A 21,803-nucleotide genomic window follows, 5' to 3' on the forward strand; every position below is an offset into this window, starting at 1 on the left:
TTTCACTTACACAGTGAAGGTCTGTTTCAGTTAGAATGCTATTTACTGTTAATTCAATTAAATCCTATGTGAAAGCAGTGAAACCAATCTTTCTTATGGAGTGATATGGTCACAGGCGTGACTCACAGTCATACTCATTATCTAGCATCATTTTTTTTCAAGTGGGACACTAGTATCCTCTGTTGAGCTGAAAACTTAGACACCTGTTCACATAGCCCCTGGAAATGTAAGTCTGCATCATGTGGATCCCAGCTCCGGGCTCATTCCTCAAAGTGGCACTTCAGATTTTTGTGGCTGTTTATAAAATGCACACAAGTTGACCATTATTCACAACTTCTAATTAAAAGCATCTTGAGGGTTTCTCTTTGCAGCCAGCTGAACACTATGAATACTGGTGATATGGATTTCATTAGCCAGCCACAGGCTAGGAAAGGTTCTCAATCGAGATGAATGACAGCTAATCCTGCTGCTATTCTATTTGTCTCTGGTGCAAGCCTAATAAATGACTACACACATCCTCGTCCATGTGTTGGCAGAGGGAGTGCAAACATGGCATATGACAACATACCAAACAGTGTATAATCACTGCAAATTATAGTCTGAATAATTCCTCCCATTAACAGAGGAGGATCAGGTTTCTCTGGCTGAATGCAGCACAATGGGCCAAGTCCTCTTTTCCTCAGCATGTAAGGCCTGGAAAGCAGCAGAACAGCATGGCTTCATTTTGCTGGGAGAGGACAAGCAGCAAAGAGGCTGCAGAGAGGAGGAATGTGCTGAGTAGAACTGGTTTAAAGACAAACTTTTTTGTTCCACAGGAAATTCCAAGTGCTGAGGGAAAAAACCTGGAGAATTTTCTCTGTTTCAGAATGAAGTATGAATTTTTATAAAAAAATATATGCTTTCCCAGTGTAGGTTGAAAAAAGAGGGAGAGGGAGGAAGTAGTGAAAAATAAGCAAAACCACTGAAGTAGAAGCAAAATTCAAAGTAAAACTGGGCTGAGAAGTGCAGGAGCTGATGCTTACAGCTCAGCCAGCATTCCCACGGCTTTTGGTTTTCCTTTAGCAGAGCTGGGAGCTGGGCCCTGAACAAAACAGGGGAGCCCAAAGATTCAGGAAGCCTTGTGGTCCCTGGCTACAGGGCAATCTGCATGACAGGGATGTCCTGGAGTTGCATACCCTGAGAGTCCAGGTTTCCAGGCAGCCCACCAGGCGAGCTGGCAGGAAAACAGCTTGGAGCCTTGCCTGTGCTGTGTTGGAAGTTCATTGAATCTGCTGCGTCTCCCTGAAGCATTTCAGTTCTGATGAATTGGCATTTTCCAGAGAAAACCTGTTTTGTTGCTAAATTCCTCACCAGCTGTAGCCCTGGCTGCCATGCAGCAGCAATTCTGGCACCTTGCTCTTGCAGGTACTTTGTCATGGGTGTGGTTGGGATCGTGTTGAGTCCCTTGTCAAAAATTCCTGTGTTAGAAACATGAGAGAGCAGGGCTGATGTAACTTTTCTGTCTCTCTAGTGCAGGAGCAGTTTTTAGTGGTGTTTCTGTGCTGATATTCTGCATGAAACTGCTTTGCTGAGGTTTTCTGTACTACTTTGGCTCCAAATCTTTTAGGATGCCTTTACCATAAAAAATCATGCAGAACAATTGATGAGAGTTCCTAGCAAGGGGAACTTGTTGTATGATGGGGTTAAATCCAGAAGGACTTTTTTTAAATGCAGTAAAGCACATAGTGTGCCAAGTTAAGAAATCAAGTAACAAGTTGGTTAAGCACCCATTAAAGAAAGGGGCAAAATGTAAAACCCTAAAAAGTAGCTGAGAGAATATTCCTTCTCTGCACATCCCCAGATGGGACAGACGCAACACCCTTTGGCTTCGCATCTTAGATTCTGATCTTTTTCCAAGGGAATGGGAAACTCATCCATTTTGAGGAGGGAAGGAAAGGGGGGTTTAGGCACCAAGAAACTCTTCCAAACAATTTCTGTCTGCCAAGGAAACCATTTCAAACATCGCCCCGTAGCATAATCCCTTCTGTCACAGCTCTTGTTTCTTGTTGCAGCAACCAATTGAATTTTCTGCTTGTGAACAAACAAAAAAGGCACACACTGCACAGCACGATCAGGCTCCAACAAAATTATCATTCATGAAGGAGTAAATACCCTTCCTCGTTACCCCAAAAGGGAATAAGCTCCGTTATGGACATAAACCTGTAGGCTATTCATCAAAGCTAAAAATTACCCCTCCATCTGAGCAACTACAGCAGAATATAGTGTAATTAAACAATACCCAGCTAGAAGAAAGTACATCCTTTTGTGGTAGTTAAACTGTGAGTCTCTTGAATCAAATCCAGTAATGAAAGCAGGAAATTTTAAATGTGCATTTTTATAAGCTGAGATTAGAAGTCTTAATTTTATGTTATTTTTTATTTTTATGGGGTTTTCCCCTGCATATCTAGAGTTCAAAGAGCACCATGTAACAATTAGATTAATTTAACTCTCACAAAATGCACACAGGTATTTAGGATAATGTCAGAGTTGACCTTTTGCAATGAACATGAGTGGTTTCACTGAAAATCAGTTAGCCATGACTTGAGGAAAAATGTTGTAAAAGGAAAATTAAGATAGAATCATTAGCCATTCTTTTGTGACTGCTAAAAGTCAGCAGCTTCTGAGACAGCTCATTTGGGAAAGAAGTTGAACTCTGCCTTAAAAACTGGAGTTATTTTCTGAAGAGAATTGCCTGAGAATTTGGGTCGTGATGCTTCAAGCTTTGAGAAAGTTTATACGATTCTCAGGTCCAAAGAAAACTTAGTTTATAAGTTAATGGCAAAGTTTTTCTAAATGCTAGTATGGCAGTATCTGGTAATCTGGTGTCTGCAAGTCAAGCTGTGTTTTGTTCAGCGTTGTCAGAAGCAGAGACAGCTGGGATTCAAATTTGTTCAGCAATGATAATGTATGAAGCAGCTTAAAAGGCAGCTTTCCCCCTTGCCACTGTGCTGGCCTCGTTAACAACTGTAGTCTTGCACAATTTCTCAGTTGGCTGGGTGTTAAGTGCCTTTGGAGGAGGACACAGTGGGCCTGTCCATGCTGGATTTATTAGGTAATTTGAAACTGCTTTCAGGCACACTCAGCTCAGGACAGATTTGTGCTATTCTTGCTAACCTTTAGTGATAAGAAAACATGATGCAACCAGCTGTAGTTGACTGACGATGCAGAATTATCTGTGCAACCTTGTTGGGTAAAGTGTTCCTCAAACTCTTGGAGTCATAGTGTCATCCAGGACAGCATGAATCAAAGACAAAACACCCCCTCCATAGCTGTAATTGCTGTTTGAGCCTCAGCCTGTTTCTCTGCAGTGTGGATAGGGATTGTCGTAGGAGACAATGGGATGTGTTGCTAAAAGAAGGGTTCCAGCTTTGAACTGAGTCACTGGTATGTTAATTACTTACATGAGGATAGGGCAGGATTTGGATCACATAGTGACAAGCACTGATTTACAAGAGGAAAGGGTGGTGCTAAGCCAGCTCACACATTAAATGTGGGAGGCTGGAGCAAAGCCCTGGTCCTGCAGCATGAAGTGATGCTCCTTGGTACTCTTGGCCAGGCAGAGAGAAGATGGCAAAATGGAGATTATCCTGTTTAAAAAGAGATTTCTGTGTTTACCCTTAACTAACCACTGCAGAGAGGTATTTCATGGGAATAAATTAGTGCCAGCAACATGTTTTGTGATCTTCAGATGCAGGGTTACTGAAAAGATATGAAGTAGAAGCTTTCATCAGACATTCGAAATAATTAAAAGAAAGGCCATTTTTGGGTAGAACTTAAGAAGCAGTGATTCTTGGTGTGTTTTTGTCCCATATGATAGCAAAATTGTTTTTAACTTATGAGATACATATTTACTTCTCAAAGGTTGAATTTATTTAATTTACAATCACCCAGGTGAAAACTAGAAGTTGAGGCTCCACCTGATCTCTGGGGTCTCTAGAATATCAGAGTGGAAACAGAAAGACATTCAGAAGGTAGTTTATTCCCACTCCATTAGACACCTTTGTTGTGATCCAGAACTGTCTGTTTGTGTCCATCAAAGAGAGGGCCCAGACAGCTGACTTAAGCTAGACAATTAGCTTTGAGATAAGTAGAGACAAATTAAATAGATTTCACACAGAGAACACAATTTAGATTTTGATGTATTAGAAGGCTAAAACAGATTTTAGCAGAACACTTAAATCCCAGCCACTAGGTGAAGATTAGATGTTTACCATCTATCCTTGTATTGCTGACTCATGAAGACAACTTCAAAAGGCTGATAATTAACCCCTTTTGAATGAACAGTTTGAATCCTGTTTCAAATGCCTTCTTACAACAGTTTTACCCATCTGATATATCTTTGTGGTCATCTTTTTTTAACTCTCTTTACCCACACAAAACAAGATGCTTGCATTGGAAGAGTTGTGTTCACCCAAACGAATAATCAGAGTCAACTTTGCGGGCAAGAAAAGGATTTTTTTCATCAGGTGGTCACTTGTGGAATCTCATGGAGCATGGACACCTTTATATGCCCATGAGTAGCAATGGCTGAAATTCTGCCCCCCCTGCAAAATCATCTAGAAGTTTGCCTTTACAAATATGACGTGCAGAATTTTTCAAGGGCCCTCTTTTGATGCTGAGAGTAGGTCTGCCTTGGCTCCAATTTTTTAGGATAACCCCATTTGTAATCAAGGAGGAACAAAATGAACAGAGAGAAGCATAAGTGTATTGTAATTGAGTGTGGCTTAAGAAACTCTACACTTGCCAGAGGCACTTACTGGGAGGTGTATTGAAATCTAATAACATTATCAGAAGGAAACCAATGGCTTTGTTTGGGTTCCCATGAACACTGTTTCACAAACAAAAGGCTCACTTTGTTATCCTCAACTTCTCTTTTTATGTGTTTTTGTCTCATTTCTTTACTAGGCTTGGAAATCTCATGGGATGGAGACAGTTTTGTGGAAGTCATGGCTGCGCCACACCTGAAAGGCAAACTCTGTGGTTTGTGTGGCAACTACAACGGGCACAAGCGAGACGACCTGATTGGGGGGGATGGGAATTTTAAGTTTGACGTGGATGACTTTGCTGAATCCTGGCGTGTGGAGTCCAATGAGTTCTGCAGCCGCCCGCAGAGAAAACCTGTGCCTGAGCTCTGCCATGGGACAGTCAGGGTGAAACTCCGAGCTCACCGGGAGTGCCAGAAACTCAAAGGATGGGAGTTTCAGAGCTGTCACTCAGCAGTGGATTATACCACATTTTATCGGTAAGTGTGGCGTGCTGTTAAAGGAGATAGTAAGTTACTCTGCAAGGGGAAAAACCACACAGTTGGCCCAATTTCAGTAGGGTTTGAGTACATGCTTTGAGTTGCTTTTGCTAAGAACTATAACACAGGCTTAAAGTTACTTTATTATGAGCTTTTATGAGTCAGAAATCAGAAAGAGATAGTGCTGAGCTAATACAGACCCAAGCAGCCAACAGTGAGAAAGGCAGGCTGGCTCCTGATCACCTAGAGATAAAGTACTTTTGGAGTCTGAGGAGAGAGGGGAAGAGACTTCAAAATGTTTTGGTAAGATCTTTCTGATTTCAAAGTCGGCTTTAAAGTTGATTATAATTGCTATTCCTTGTGGTCCAAAGAAGTGTATCTTCCCAGAAGCATTTTGAAAATTGTTTTATTAAAGTAGGGATATTGGATATTACTAGTGCCTCTTGGATGGTGTAGTTTCTGGGTTGAGAGTTTGAAAGGAGAGGGTTAACAGAAAGTTCAGTGCATGCCCATCCTGCCCTGGGAGCAGAGGAAGACAGAGGATCTAGGAACCTTATCTGAGTGTATTATTTAAGATTTTTTTATCTTTAAAATGCTTCCAGTCTAAACCACAGAGACATCATTTCTGTTCCTTAATTGGCATGAGTTTATTTGCCCTTCACTCAGTAAATAAAATTGGCTTTTCTTTTGATTGCCTGACATAAAAGATAAAAGCAAGCCGAATCACAGTCTTATGATGGCGGATGGAGCTGCTTGATCTCTGCACTCCCAGCTTTCCCCACTTGTGCACATCTGCTGAACTACTGGGCTTATTAGGAAAAGCTTTCTAAAATGACTACATTTCCCTTATGAATTTATTTTCCTCTTTGTTTATAATGAAACCAAAAGACTTTTATCTATGCAAGCAGAATATGTCCAGGATGGGGAAATGCTAGGAGGCACACAGCTTGGCTTGTAGTGTGTGTGCTTCTGCATTTAGTTTGCTGCAGTGTATCCCTGTGCTAGGACCCTGGCAAAGACTGAGGATTATATTGTATGCAAGTTATAATACTTTATCTTTTCCAATGGCTGGAGGCACAACAGAGAGCACTAGAGATGCTAACATACACACACAGGGTCTGTTGAATGCATTTCAGCAACATTCCCATCTCACTTCCATCGTCCTCTAAAGGTAAGTGATGACAATGCAAATGGAAAACAGACACAGAAAGGTTTGTTTCATTTTGCAGTGGATTTTTTGTCCCTTTTTAAAAGTAGCTCATGATTAATTTAGTGCAATACACTTCCTGACACCGCAGAGGAAAGTGATTTATGTTTTGGCTGCAGCAGCCAGAAAAAAAAAATCTCTACATGCTTGCACACAAGAATTACCATCAAACATTTCTGTTCCTTTAAAATCATGTCTTCTATTTGTCCTGGAAAGACAGTGAAGTCAAGCAAGTATTTAATCTGATTGTCATTTTGTAGAAAAGTCTGCTTTTCCTAAGAAAACTTTATGTTGAAATGACCATCATTTTCTGTCAGAAGCAGCAGTTCATTTGCTACCATTTAGATGCTTTCAGCTCTTAGAATGCTCAGCTCTCAATACAGGAATCAAAGATAAAACACAAATTAAAATTAAATAATGGTATTTAGTAGAATGCTGCTTCTGTTAGAAACTGACATAGTAGCAGCAAGCAATTTATTCAGTGACTGTGGCCATTTTTCATACTAGGGAAATCCCAAGAGGAGGTTATTATGGGACACACATTTAAGAAAGTTCTGGAACTCCTTCTGACATAAATCTTTGCATGTATAAATACACATCTGTGTGGGCATGTGTCTAAGTATAAATACGAGTACTTAAGAATTGCATTTTTCATTGTTGGCTTTTTTTTTTCAAAGAACCCATTGGTGGTGATGTTCTTTTGCAGAAAAAGTATATTACCATTAAAACATATTTAAATTAATTTTTACATCTTTTTTGTGGATGTATTTTAGAAAGCCATACTAAGTCAATGTTTTCCAAGTTTAGACTAAGTTTACCTAAAATTTTTCCAATTCTATTTTTCTGACTATGAACAAGCTCCTAGGAGTAAGAGAAGAGGTAGCATGGCAGGACCAAGTTCTTTGTATTCATCTCCTCTGACTTGAAAACATCTCAGGTTTTACCCTCCAACATTATGTATTGCAAAAGTTTTCCATTGGAAATACTACATGCTCTAGCAGGGGGGGTTGGACTATATGATCTTTTGAGCTCCCTTCCAACACTTAATTTTCTATAATTCTACATTCTCAGCAGTTACCCTTTCTTCATCATTCTTGACTATATTATGAACATTGCCTCATTTTCATTATGCTGCTCTGGTACTGACCTGCTGTTAACAAGAATTCTCAGAAATAGAAATAAACTCAGCAGGAACGTTACAAATTAGGGTGTGTTTTCTCCAAATACCAAAAAAAGGCAGTGAGCAATGCATTGTGTTGCTGAGATTTCTGTGAAGATGTCTGAAATTCATTTGAAATCTCATTCTTTTTACAGCTGTAGTTTCTCCCTTTGTTAGTCGTAAAAAAACCCAAAACCATACAGCAAGACTCTCATGGTTGTTAGGTGAAAAAGATATGGCTAAAGTTTACCAAAGTAGAAATTTAGCTGCTTAGTTGTGGAGTTAAAAACAGCTCTCGAGCTTGGCCATGATAGGTCTGTGACACCTTATGAGATATGCTTGTGCACCTTGCCTTTAATCCTTTTGTTGATGTTGTGACTTTAGTAACTTGTGTTGCTCTGCAAGGCACTTGGTATAAAAAAAGTGTAATATAAGCACACAAGAAAGGATTTTGTTGTAGTCCAAACTGCAAGCTAACAACTTTAACATCTAATTTCATACCACACTTTTAATTCTTTGTTTTGTGACTAGACACATTTTGTGGGCTTTTAATTGTGGTTTGTTTAGTTTAGTTTTGGGTTGCTATTTTTTGTTTGTCTTTAGTGCATTGCTAGTTGTTCAGTACTCATGAATAATACTCTAAAAGTAACCCTTAGTGCTGTGCTTCAAGGAGGCAAGTTCATTAAGCAGGGAAATGATTTTTAATTTCCAGGAGATCTGGGGAAATTCTGGGTGAAGAAGAGATCAGTAGTGACCGTCATCACCACTGCCACTTGCCTATTTTGGTATTTTAATGTAACTAACCATCCTGTGTTAGTCCTTGCCAAAAAAAGTTACCAAGATTACCCAGTAGCAGGTTTTTAGAGGGGACACTTTGCCCATGTATGCCATAAAGCTTGCACTTGGACTCCTGAAGCTACTCTAGAGTCTAAGCAGCACTAAAAACAAGTGATACCATCTGAATTTCTCATGCTGCTGTTACCAGAAAAAGCTCTACCAGGTCATTAAGAATTATGGTACCATTGAAGCTCTTGGATGAGGATTTGGGGAGCTTAGAGGACTTGAGGAAGGAAAAGAGGGCTTTATCTGTGCTCACCAAGACCTACCCCATGGGTGATCTCACTATGTATCTTCAAGCTCTGCTGGAGCAGGGGTCTACAGGTGACTCCAGCCCTAGTCCCTTCTGTGTCCTCATACCTGCTTCTCCCAGCTATGGCTGATGCCTTGTGGGATCCTCTTTGGAAGACACAGGAGCAGGCAGCCTCAAACACGTGTGCAGGGACCACTGTGAGAGGCACAGCAACACTTCTTGATAGAGGGCCAAGTTGGGCTACAGGAGACACCCTAATGGAAGGCATAGGACTAATGCCTCTAGGATTATCTGCCCTCATTAGCATCTGTGGCTTTCTAGTAGTTTGTTTTTTTTTTTTCTAGTTTGGTATCACCAACAGATTTGGAACATGACATCAACATGATATCAGTGTACCACCCATCTCCAATAGCTGAGTTCATAAATGTATTAGTTAGACATTGCTCAGGACTCACACAACTGCTGTAAATTTGGAAAAATATTCAGTGTCTTGCTTTTGCCATGTAGTAAATTTCCCCATTTGAAACTGGAAAATCTGTGCTCCTGATTATTAAGACATGTCTTTTTGTTCTTTTACTGGTCCTATGGGTTTTTTTTTTGTGACTGTTGCCATTATTATTAATACTATTGCATTTTTAACAGACAACAGCATACCAAATAATTAGTTACTCTTTTTCTCTTTTGTAGTTGTCCTAAGAGGTATATTTTTCTCTCAAACACTTGAATTTAGTTGTATTCAGTATTATATGGCAAGCAATAATTAACATAGGAATAGCCTCATTTGTTTGAATCTGTTAATCAAATACATTTAGGGATTGCAAATATACTTTATTGCAATTCTTGTCTTAAATGTTCCTTTTGACTATGCTGACACTGTTCCATCCTAGTCCTCAGTTAAACAGTTAGTGAGTTCCTATTTCTTTTAACCAACTAACTTTATGCAGTTAACTGCCGCAGTCCTGCAGTTTCTCTAAAAAATCCCACTTAAATGGAGAAGATGTTATTGTTTAGAGTTACATTAAAAACTGAAATGTTGTGTCATCCATCAGCTCCCTATTAGAGTTGACAAATATGCCACGAATGGCTGCAGAGAGCATGTGAGCCATAGCATTGCGAAGTTAATTACAAGCTTTAGTTAAAAGATGGGGACCAAGGGTTTGTGGCTTTGAAGCAGAAGGTTTGAAGGTTTGTTTCCCCTGTTAACAATGATGTCCTACAGCTGTAAAATTCATGTGGTTATGTCCCTTTGTTCACTCAGCAGGATGGTGCAAAAGAAATGTAGGCTGGAGAATGACTTCAGAAAAGCTCATTTCAAGTGTTAAGTGGGTGGGTGGAACTGGGATCTCTGGAGCCCTCTGTGTGTATTGCAAAATTCTCCCTGCTAGGTTTTCTGGTTCTGACTTGTGCATATGGGCACAGCAGTTGCCTGTGCTGCTCCAGCTGAGTCCAGGCTGCTCCAGGGCTTGTCTGTGGTGTGACCAAAGGGCAGCTGTAGCTCTGATTGCTCTCCAGGGATGACTTCTGCTCCTGCAGACTCCACATCTTTCTTTCCACCCAGCTCAGGGCAGAACTGGCTTGTGCCCCACTTTAAGGCAAGCCAGTGGTATTGGCTCCTGAAAAGGGCTGATAGCACAAAGCTGTGGCTTGTCCCCTCACAGACCCAGCACAGAGCATGGGCTGCTGCTCCCATTCATGCTGGTGCTAATGAAAGGAGCCCCTGGTGACTGTGGAACAGACTGCTCAAACCTGGCCCAGAGTCTGAGTATAGCAGCAGTGTAACTGCAATAGAGAGGCACTCAGGTTGAAACAATTTACTCATCTTCTTGGGCAAATTGTCATTGTGAAGCTGTATGACCGATGGAGTTTCTGGTTAGAAAGGAATTTTAAAATATTTGAAATAATAATAGCATTTTTAAAGCAAACCTGGACAAGGACCTGAGTTTCCTTTTGAACTAGCTGCTTTGCTTTCCAGTTTGCTCTGTTCAGCATCTTTGAGTCTTCCATCCACTTGAAGTTACCACTGGAGCTTTAGTTGCTTTCATTGTTAAGTGCTTAATAATTCAGGTTGTCTGTATGGAAATACTCTGCTTCATATCATTCTGCTTACACAAGGTGATCCTTTGCAGATTTGCATTGGAGAAATGCACAAAGGTCTAAGCCTAGATGCTTAGGGACTAGGAGAGCCAGTTTTCCCAGCCTTTACAAGAGTGCTGGTGCTTGGGAATATATCCTCTGTGTAAACCTGGCTGAGCTGCCTACTGCATTTACTTTATGCCCCTATATAAATTAAAGTTGTTCCCCAAACCACTTCTAAGTGTCAGCCTGTCCATCTTGTGTCAGGCCATAATGAAGTCAGTGACATACAGGTGAGAGGCACTGTGACTTTTGCTGCTGGTGACCAACAGTGCTGACAAAGGGGAGAAAATGGACTGTGTAGTGTCTGATGCTCTTTGGGATTTCTATCAGCAAGCATCAAACTTTGCTGCAAAAATGCCACATATATATAAGTCTATAGATCACCACTATTTTAAGCCTCTTTCTTGAAGTATTTTTTCATCTGATGTAGCCAAGACTGAGTGCGAGCTACCAGAAAAATACTGTTTAGATTTAAAAATTAGAAGTTTGGATTTGGACAGATAGGTTGAGTGGTCAGGAAAGATAAATCTGAAGCCAAGCTGAGCTCAATTATCTGCAGATCATGATTCTTCTTCATCTTTACTCCACACCCCTGCCCCTGGTGGGGTATTTTTCATGTAACCAAGCCCCATCCACTTTTGTCTGTTTAGAAAAGTACCTCAGGAATTTAGGGCTAGAAAACATTCTTCTCTTTGTATCACTGGTTATTACAGCTGTAAAACATTGAGGCAATGCCATAGGATTCACAGATGTCTCCTTTCCTGTTGAGGTATTGGGAATGGGGTTGGGGGTGGGGGTGGGGCTGGGGGTGGAGAGGGCTCCAAAATCTGACAAGACCATGGTGTTAGACCCACACCATTCACCTGGGACCCTCCATGGCTTGTTTCCAGCCAAGAAGCACATGCTTCTCTGATGACCCACTTTGTGCTTCCCTATATGGAAAGTTAATGATTTTTTTTTTTTAAACAAGGAAATATATTTTTATAGGAAAACCAGATGAAGCAACATTTTACTTTGTGATTAAAGCCTAGGGATGTTTCCTTTATTTCAAAGGATGGCATGTCTGGAGTGTGTTTGTATTGCTCCCTAATTACATTATCACAATCCTACCTGAAGCTGTCCTTTTATACTGAATGAGAAGTTATTTCCTACTGGTAGTAAGTGCTGTATAAGGCTTCTTTTCTTTCTTTTCTAGGAAAGAACTCAATTTGTGATTATCATGCATGTAGGTATACAGAGACTTATTACAAAAACCTGCTTCTGCCTAGTAAAACTTCATTTTTTTCTGATTTATTACCTGGATCAATGAAATTCAAGTCAGGTGTTTCATAAGCAAACACTGTCTTCCTCATTGCCCTGTGTCTGACAGATGTGAAAATATAAGATCAGTTAGACTGAGACAAAAATGATCCTGAATGATGGTCAGAACCATGGGGAAGGGAGAGGAGTGGAAGACATCTAATAAAAAAGCACAGTAACATAAATGCACTTCTCATTTGTCAGTGGGGACTGCATTCTCAGAGCTTGTTCCTGGACTACCTTTAGCAGAGGTTTGGTAGTGTGCTTTTGTTTGGTTTTCTACAGTGCCTTGGAGTCATGGAGTAAAATCCTGATTCATTGAAGCCAGTGGGGATTACTTGGGCAAGAGTTTTTTGACACTGTCCCATGAAGGTTTATTAATCTCTTGCATCTGTTAGTAACTCTTGGTTATTACTTGGTTCCCACCGTTTGCTGTACCACAGACAATTTAAGAAAACATCATCTGGTACAGAGACATGGGGTACATTCTTTACTGGGGTAGACAAAGTGAAACACATTAAGATTGGGGTTCCCAGATCCTGTCTGTTTGACACTTTTTTTCCTAGGAAAACTCTAAGGAGTGGCTTTCCAAGGCAGGAGACCTAATTTGTCTGGTCACAGGCAACTGAGAGATCCTTTCTGTGTTTTGCTAACTTGAGTCGATTTGTGATTCTTTCTTCTTGGCTGTAAGAAGCTTGTAGAAAAAACATGTGTGGCCCAGGATTATCATGGCAAAATAACAAGCACATCCCTCTTGCATACACTAATAAATATTTTTGGAAAGGGCCTTTTCACATTCTGGAAAACACTACTGATGTTTCAGTAGCATATTACAATGCATAACTTTATAAAAGGGAGAGCAGCTGTGAGGAGGAACTGGTAGAAAAGCAGAGTGATATCCTCCCTTGTGGAAATGTTTTAAAAGACTCCACCTGCCATTTGGTGCCACTTTATCTATTCCCAAAGTAAAAATACTTGCTACACTGAATACTCTTTTCAGCTGTGAATATAAACCAAATTTTTTTGAGAGATGATATTCAGAAAAGGTGTCAGCACCATCAGATGAAGCCACCCTATGTCTCTATCAGGTACCACAGAATTTTAACTACAGCTGCTGCAAAATCCAAGACCTCTGTTTGATCTCATTGTGATTAACTTCTAAGGCATGTTCACAGCAGAGCTTCTTTGCTAGTTTGTTTTAATTTAATTTTCGCTTATTATCTTTTAAGCTTTATTGCTGTATTGATTTTAAATAAAATCCAGAGATGCTTTGCTGATGGTAATATGCCTATTTCCGTGAATAAATAATTCAAGAAACCAACCCATCAGATCTCATATTCTGCCTTGGGCAGAGGCTAGTAAGTGTTACAAGGAAGAGGAAACCCACCCATACTGTAGCTGGCCAACTGTGACCTATAATATATGGTGAAGAAATCCCTTTCAGGCCCCTGAGATGATCAGTTTACATCTCAGAGCATGAAATTTTAATTACCTTTCCTTTAACATGCATAACTGCAAAGCTACTATACTTCAGCTCCTATTTTAAGCCACCTGCAGTATATCGTGCCTAATTAGACACACAGCAAAGATGAACGAGGGTGTTTATAAGCAGGCAAATGAGATGAATTTGTGGGAAACATTTTAGAAATAAGTTTAACCTAATCCTCCTGTTATTCCTAAGGGTTCATTTATGCTTCTGGCAGGATAATCAGGCAAAGCAGGACGTGAGCTGTGACTGGTACAAAAAACTTTGCTGTAGAAAGTTTGCCTTAGGAAGATTTTGACAGCTCTGAACTGCTTATCAAGCTTGTTCTCACTCTCGTTCTGAGAGCTGACTTGCTGCATGCAAGGGATCCATTCTGGAGACTTTATATGGGTTTGATTTAACTGAAGGCATTCTTACGGGTGTTTTTCATAGGTTAAGGTTTTTTCCTTCAGTTGTGCTGTTGTTTCCTAAATCTCACAGGGCATATGAAAAACTCTAGGATATTCCCAGTCTTTGGGATCTCTGGGGACTTTTGAATTATTTTCAGCTTTTTGTAGCTGTCTGTGGTTATAAAATAGCAATCTGAGGTAAAGGCAAATCTGCTTGCCTGCTGTCCATCCCTGTAAGGGTTTATGCATCACTAATTATGCAAAGGTTCCATACTCCACACTTGCTCTCTCAAGTGTGCAAAGTGCTAGTGTATAAAACAATTAACTTCTATTAAGTACTCAAGTCTCATTTCTCCTTCAGTCTTCACAGCATACGAATGAATCAGCACCTCACATTACCAGTGATTTAGGCAGCCTCACAAAAAAGAGCAGCACCAGCCATTTCAGGAGGCCTCTGCTGCTTCTGTTCAACCTGCCAAACATTTGCTTCCTGAGCAGTGGAGCACCTAGAGCAATTGAGCATCATGTGCCAGCAGTGTGATGAGAGCCAGGCACAGCCCTCCTTTGACTGTGAGCACATGGGTGCTGCATAGTCATATGTGACAGGACCATTGCTGATGAGGGCCTGGGGCATGATAGCAGAATCTTATGACCACCTTTGACAAATCTTGTCAGCTGAGGATTGCTGTACTCTAGGGCATCGCAACACCAGAGCAAAGAACAGACTTGTGGGAAGTAAGGCAAGAATGAGTGAAGGAAGTTGTGCAGATAAAGAAATATGTAATTTACCCATCTCAAATATTTACCATCACAATACCTAATCTTGGGTAAGGTACACAGCACAGGCTGGATGCATGGGTATGTGTGTCAGGTTCACCCACCCTTTAAACCCTCAAGATGCCACTTAGAAACACATGTGTATGGCTCTGTTCTCATAATCAGCTCTGTCTGTGGTGAACTCATCAGAGGAGGCACAGACTTAAATGGTGAGGTCTCAAGAGTGGAGACTGCCAGTGCCATCCCATAGCAAGGCTAGAACCAAAATACCACTGGATCCAATATAGAACATAAACAGTCCCCTTCCTCACCCTAAAGCGAGTGGTAAGGTTAGATTTCACCCAAATGGTGGGTTGTGCATATGTGAGAGCAAGTGCTGTGCTTTCACCTCTTCACCGTGATGTGCAGTGGATGAGAGCATTTAAGTCTCTCTCTGACTCCCCTACTTAAGCCAGCTGAAATTAAAACTGGTGGGGAACGTGCTGGGAATACTGAAGGGAGTTGGAGCCATATGTTTTCTTGCATTCCTGGGTACTCCTACAACTAACATTCTGTTTATATAATATTCCTGAAACATAAAAGCTAAAATAAATCCAGCATGTGAAAATTAATAACAAGTCATTTCTCTCATGATCAGTCCAGAGGAAGCTGTCGTAAGTGTGAAGGTATTCAGACAGCTGATTTTTGTACATCAGCTCTCAAGTAAGGTATGTAGTTTACAGTGAGTGAGTGCTTAAGGTTATGTAGCCTATGAGTACATGAAGTAAGAGGCTGTTGAGGATGGTGGATACCATGGCAGCAAGGAAAAAGTTTACAAAGTTCATTTCCTTTGTGCTCCTTTTTAGCACTTTAGATTTTCAAATTGCAGTGTAAACATCTAATTCTCACTGCACCCCAGTTTAAAGTTGTTGAAATGAAGAAAGTTCTTTGGTGTGCAGGAAGCCAAGAGCAAGTTTGAGATTAAAATGTGAAAGTGCCTGGTTCCTGTCTTCAAGCTTAAATCCTTCTGGTGGGATTTAAGAGGTTTCACATGCACAAGAGGTGTATTGTCTAATTTTTGTCACAGCACAAATAACTTCTCACACTTTCAGAAAAAAGCATTGCTCAACTTTTTGAGATGGTACTAAACCTGCTCTGCTCCTCTAAGGCCCAGTTAGATGACAACCTCATAATACTCTGTGCAGTAATGTGTCTTTGGCAAATAAAAACATTAAAATAAGTAAAAATTTAGTTATGGATTGAGGCATGAACTATAAAAATCTTGCTTTTAGAGCAGGAGGAGTCGGTATGCAAGAAAAACCCTATACTCTGTTTTCAGATATCAAGGATTTGGCTGAGGTTTGAAAGCATATTTTTTTATTGTTCTGCTCATGTGTCTGTCTTTGTGGTCCATCTCTGTTGAACTGATTTCTCAGCCCATCATTCATGGAAAAAATTCCATACTCTTGGGAGGAACATTTTGTATCATAGATGTCCTAGAAGAGGACAAAGAGTCCTCAAAGAGTGACTTTTGGTGATTTCAAGAGTTGCTGTGGGTACAGCAAATATTTTCAAAAAGGCTTTTAGACTGTATGGCATGAGGAATATGTTTCTTAGCCTTCTTTCCAAAGGCAAAGACAATGTGCTGACAATACAGAGAATGATCACCAAGATATCACTTCATAGAGTTGAGGGTTGTTCTGTAATCAAAAAAACCCAACACAGATCCCACAAAGAAGTGACTATTTTATCTGCCATTGAGTCTGTTAACATGCCCTCAGATTCCATACATTAATTAGACAAAATTAGTATTTTGTCAGTGTCTGAAATATGTCATTCCCACAATTTTGCACCACAATTCCTCAATGTACAGAACACCCTAATCTTCACTGCAACTTTTAGAAGTGAATATCTGCTTTAAAAATACCCACAAGCCCCGAATTAAAATACAGTGCACTGAAATTCCAGCCCATCTGTAAGGAGATATTTGGTTATTCTTCCAGCTCTCCTTAAACCTGTCAGTGCTGATAGTTTCTCTCTCTGCTTAGTCTGATCTGTAGATTGTTGTTTCAAACTGATGTTCATCCATGCCCTGCAGATGAATAATGTGGTTAGCAGCTACCTGTGGAAGATGTACTCTGTATGGCTGGGAGAGATCACACAAAGCATGGTGGCAGAGAGACAATGAGAGAGGAAACTTCTGCAGCACAGTATTCTCTCATTAACTTGTAGTTCGTCTCCCCAAGACATTTAGACTGCTGCTTAACTTGGCAAGATCTATTCCATAGCCATGGTCTGTGTTACAGGGTAGCCAATTGATATTCCTGGCCAGGATTCCCATCTGGTGTTTGAGGTGAAGAATTCACACTATGTGGTTCTCTTTATCAGCTGCATGCAAACTGTGTACTGTCTCCTAGCTCACAGAATTTCCTTCACCTTTCTCTATTATTTCTCTTTGTCCTCAGTGCCATTCAAATTTCTTTCCAAATGATAACGCACTTGTTCTGGAATGCTTTCTAATTATGGAATTCCACAGGGATTTTTGTCAATATCCCACGTGCATGTAAGTTACAGTTTTATATGGGCAAAGGAGATCTAAATGTAGCAGCAGAAAGAATAACTATTGAGATGTAAAAATATGTTGTTTGTTATCTTCACCGACCTTGCTGCAGATGCAGGTACTGGGTTGAAAGCCACACCAGTGTTAAGGATCCTGTGCACGTGCTCAGAGAATTATTGGAACACATTTTGGTTCCATAACCATGGTGGGCCTGATCAACCGTGGTCTATGCAGAATGTTTAAAAGCTTTTCCATATGATTAGGAAGTCAGGAGTTGACAAATTTCCTCAGTGTTTATAATTAAAACCCAGAAGATATTAAACAGTTACTGGTTTCTATGTTGTGGTCAATATTAAGATTTATTGACTTGAGAACCAATATTGACTGAGAGGAAACTAAGCTTGATTTTTTCCCTAAGGCCTGCCAAGTCTGCCTGTTGACTGAAAACAGAAGTTTGCGTGGTATAGACATCCAATAGCAACTTTTTGCAAGGATAATAACTTGTTTCTTCGACTTTCAGAATTACTCCAGTTTGTTATAATGTGTTTTACAATACTTTACAGAAAATGGCATTAAGCCTTTTCATTGTGGATATGCCCCTTTGGCATAACTTTGGTAGGGTTATGTACAGTGCATGAATATTCTGGATTGGTAGCCTAAGGAAGGGGCTGCTGTGTGTCGAGTGGGTACAATATGAACAGCACTAATAGGAGCTTCTTATGGTGTGCTACTGTTGTATTTCAATCTCAGGCTGTGACAGCACAGCTTGCTGAAATCCACAGTTGGTATCATCTCTGTGTCTATCCGGTCCTTGACAATGTTTCAGGATTACTGCAAGGAATGAGGTGGCTTTTGTGACCTCCTCTTCCTCTTGGACTTCCTCTTGCTGGAAGGCAAGAAAAAACAGAAAAAACAGCTGAACTCATTCCAGGTCACCACTGCTCTTGCTTTTGAATTAGTAGGTTTATCAGTTAAAAACGTTAGGTGCCAGAAGAGCAGAGATTTTGAGCCAGGAAAGTCAGAGATCAGAGCCTGATCTCATAAACCAACATATTACGTGACTATCACTCCTACATATGCAGCACATGTATTTTTGCCTGCTTCTGACTGTTGCCTGAATTATATACATTGCCAAAGATCTGAACACTGCTATTTTTTTTAACGATCTCTATGAAATTAATCTCTTGCAGATGCTGGCTCGAGACTGGCAGCATCCTTCATTTTCAGGCTTAAGGTACTAATAAAATTCTTAAGTCTGCTTTCCATTCAGATGTGAGAAAGCCCTCCAGTTTGACATGAACAAACTCTTTGATTCATCATTTGTTGAGTGTCAAGAGCGGGGCCAGTTCAGCTCTCGAGGCTCTAGACAGGATTGTGTTTCACAAAGTAGCCCAATAACCCATTCAGTAGTTAGACCCAGAAGTAGTTTAGTGAGCTGTTTTTGATGCATTCCTTCCTTGGCAGCTTGGAGCCTGTCAAATTATATGGTTGGACCAAATTTAGGCTTCTTGGTTGCTCAGCAAAAGGATTGTTTTGTGAGCTGAGTGTGGGATGACAAAGAGAGGATTACCATGCTCATGTGCTATAGGAACGGAAACAATTTTTGTGATATTGTCAAATGCAAGATAACCAGCTTCAAACTTAAGAGTAATGGTTATTTCTTAATCCTGGCAAAGAGACGTGTGGTTTAGTTTTCAAGGCTTGTATTGGTTTTCTCCTCCTCTCTTGTAGTGTCCACTGTCTGCTTTGAAGGGTGTGTTCTGCAAGTACACTGATGCCTTAACTTGTTGTTTTGGTTCCAGAAAACACATTATGTCCTGGTAGCTAGTGTTTCCAGAAAACAGTAATAACTTTGTACAGAGTCTACCAGAAGCCAGTTGCCTCACTGTTATGTATCTTGTAAACATGGGTGCTGTCTTTCAAATGAAATTGTGGAAGAATGTATTTTTTGTTGTTGTTGACCCTTTGTTTTCCCCTTTTGAGGTACAGGTGTGACAGGGGTGGAGGAGCACATTTATAGGGCTGTGAGGCTGCTGGAAAAAAGGAACCCTGCCAAGGCTAGTCACAATATGAATCATTAGCCTAACCATAACAATAAATACCACCACAGAGAACATTCAAGGATTTATCCAAAGGTCACATTCACCCAGAAGGTTTCTCTGCTAATAGAAGCTCACAGCTGTGTTAAGATTAAAGAGTGTCAGAGAACCGGTGTGTGTGATTTTTTCACTCTGAGTAAAATACGATCTGTTTGTCTCTAACATCACCAGCTGAAGGGACGCTGGTGTCAGACTGCCTTGGGGCTGTCATATGTATTTGCAGTGGGATTTTAGCATTCAAGAATAATCTCCTCTTTGATGCAGTTATCTGACACATTCTAAGCTCCTGAAATGCCCAGGAGGACATCTTCCTCCTGCTATGCTCAGAACTTCAATTGTCACTCAGAAAAGGGAGCGTAATGGGAACAGCCCAGGAAAATGACTGTGGTCAAAGTTGTGTCCCAAAAATGGAAGAATCACTCACCCTCTCACTTGAATGTGTTTAACATGTGGTGGCCCAGACTGGAACGTGCATTTTATTTACAGCAACAGACAGCTGCTTTTGGGTGGATAGTTGCTGATGGGCTTCAGTGAAAAGCCTTATGAGTTTTAAGCATGCATAGAAAGACATAGTCATATAGTTGCATGTATGCAAACATCTCTATGGCTAATCTTGTTAACCTGCTTCTCCTTTCACTGATAATATTTTAAGTTTAAATGGAGAAACAAGAGTTTTCCCCTTATTGGCATAGTAGTTCATGGTTGCATGATGTCTCTTTTTGTCTTTCTAGCAGGAAGCATGGGCTTTCTCCTCCTCTACTGTTAGCAGGCCTGGGTCTCTGAACCTCATGGTATTCTAAGTAGTGGCAGTCCCCAGCAGATGCTGTGGAAAAATGCTGTGGTGTTGGAGAGGGACCTTCAGAGTTGCTGTACTGGATGTTTGTTGGGAAGTAATTGTGGTTGTCATTGCATCTGTGGACAGTAAACAAATTGATCTTCTGACATTTGTCTTGCAGAAAACACCAGAGAAAAGCCATGAGAAAGTTTAATAAATTTTAATTGCCCTTTGTCATTTCCTACCCACAAGTCATTTAATTCTTTGTCAGAGAACTCCCCATTGGAAATACACATGTGGTGGATGTGAGGGAGAGAAAATCTGTTGGTTTCTCCTCCTGGGTTTCCATTGTGAGCTGATTTTTCTGAAAACACTCAGTGGCATATTTTTTTCTCTGTACTGTAGAAAAGCTTCAAGTGATCACCTTGTGAGAAGTGATCCCTACTGGGGGCTTACACAACAGATTATAGGCAAATATTTTGACAGCCCAGCAAGAACTCTTTCGCAGCCAGTTAGCAGATTATGTTATTAGAGCCAGTGGGATTAGAACTGACCTGCAGATTGACAGCTCTCTCAGCAGTGTAGCAATGCTCATTGTTTGGATCATCTCTGAACCTGCTTTCTGTTGTCATGATTCCACACGATTCTGATGTGGGCTTCATCTGGAGAGTCACATAAATGATTGTGGGTTGTTATAAGACATGGGTTTCCATGTGTGATAGTCTATAAATATGGAAAGCTGCCATGAAACACAATGTGAGGAGAGAGAAAAACACCTGGGGCTCAACTGGTGTCATGTTTCTGTTTTACTTCTGGAAAAACCCTAAGTCAATACCCAAATTGTGCAAGACAAAATACTTTAAATTTGTTGTCTTAGCTTGTGCAGAGCTCCTGGAGGTCCTTAGTCAAAGCAGAGCACACAGCTTCTGGAATAAAATAGAGATTTTTTTGCTGGGTATTTTTTTGGCTGGTTTGTTTTTGTTTTTTTCTTGGTTGGTTGGTTTTTGGGTGCTTTTTTTCTCCTTAATTTAATGCTAAGGTGATCCAGCCCTAGTGGTAAAGAACAGTACCAATCTTAATAAAATATTTCTCTGTGTTATTATGACACTAAATAGAAAACCTGAAAGCAGTGTGGTGATACACTCAATTGCAGCCCAATTAGACACGCAGGAAGACTAAAGTTGCATTGAAACAAATGAATCCTTTTTCTTCAGGTTGCCAAGGATTTCCATTTTGAATCTCCAAAGATTTTTAGCAAGCATAAATTTTTTTTGGACCTTCAGGAATTGTCTCATTTTTTTTGGATCTGAGTGAATGGGAGATATGAATTGGAGCTTCTTCCCAGCTCTGCCCCATGTCACATATGAACCACCCCAAGGATACTTCAATCTTAAGTCTTAAGTCCTAAAATTTGAAAGGATAAAAGATAAAGTGTACAAACTCAGAGTGAACCTTTTCTACTATAGAGTCCATCCAACTCCACTGACCTTGTGGTACAGGTGGGTTGTGGTACAGCTGTGCAAAAAGTGGGCAGCCATTTAAATCACTTCCATGCTCAGCAATGCA

At 40.4% G+C, this 21,803-nt stretch overlaps 1 protein-coding gene across 3 annotated transcripts in view; it reads left to right on the forward strand.

The window, feature by feature from the left end:
• Positions 1-21,803, forward strand: part of BMPER (BMP binding endothelial regulator) — a 150,899-nt gene that overhangs the window by 100,415 nt on the left and 28,681 nt on the right. For all 3 annotated transcript variants that reach the window (XM_030445119.1, XM_030445120.1, XM_030445118.1), the window contains one exon: positions 4,945-5,281. In XM_030445119.1, coding sequence (XP_030300979.1) covers positions 4,945-5,281 — 337 coding nt within the window. The remainder of the gene's footprint in view (positions 1-4,944; positions 5,282-21,803) is intronic.

Source organism: Calypte anna, chromosome 2 (genome assembly GCF_003957555.1).
Source record: "Calypte anna isolate BGI_N300 chromosome 2, bCalAnn1_v1.p, whole genome shotgun sequence".
Classification (NCBI taxonomy): Eukaryota; Metazoa; Chordata; class Aves; order Apodiformes; family Trochilidae; genus Calypte; species Calypte anna.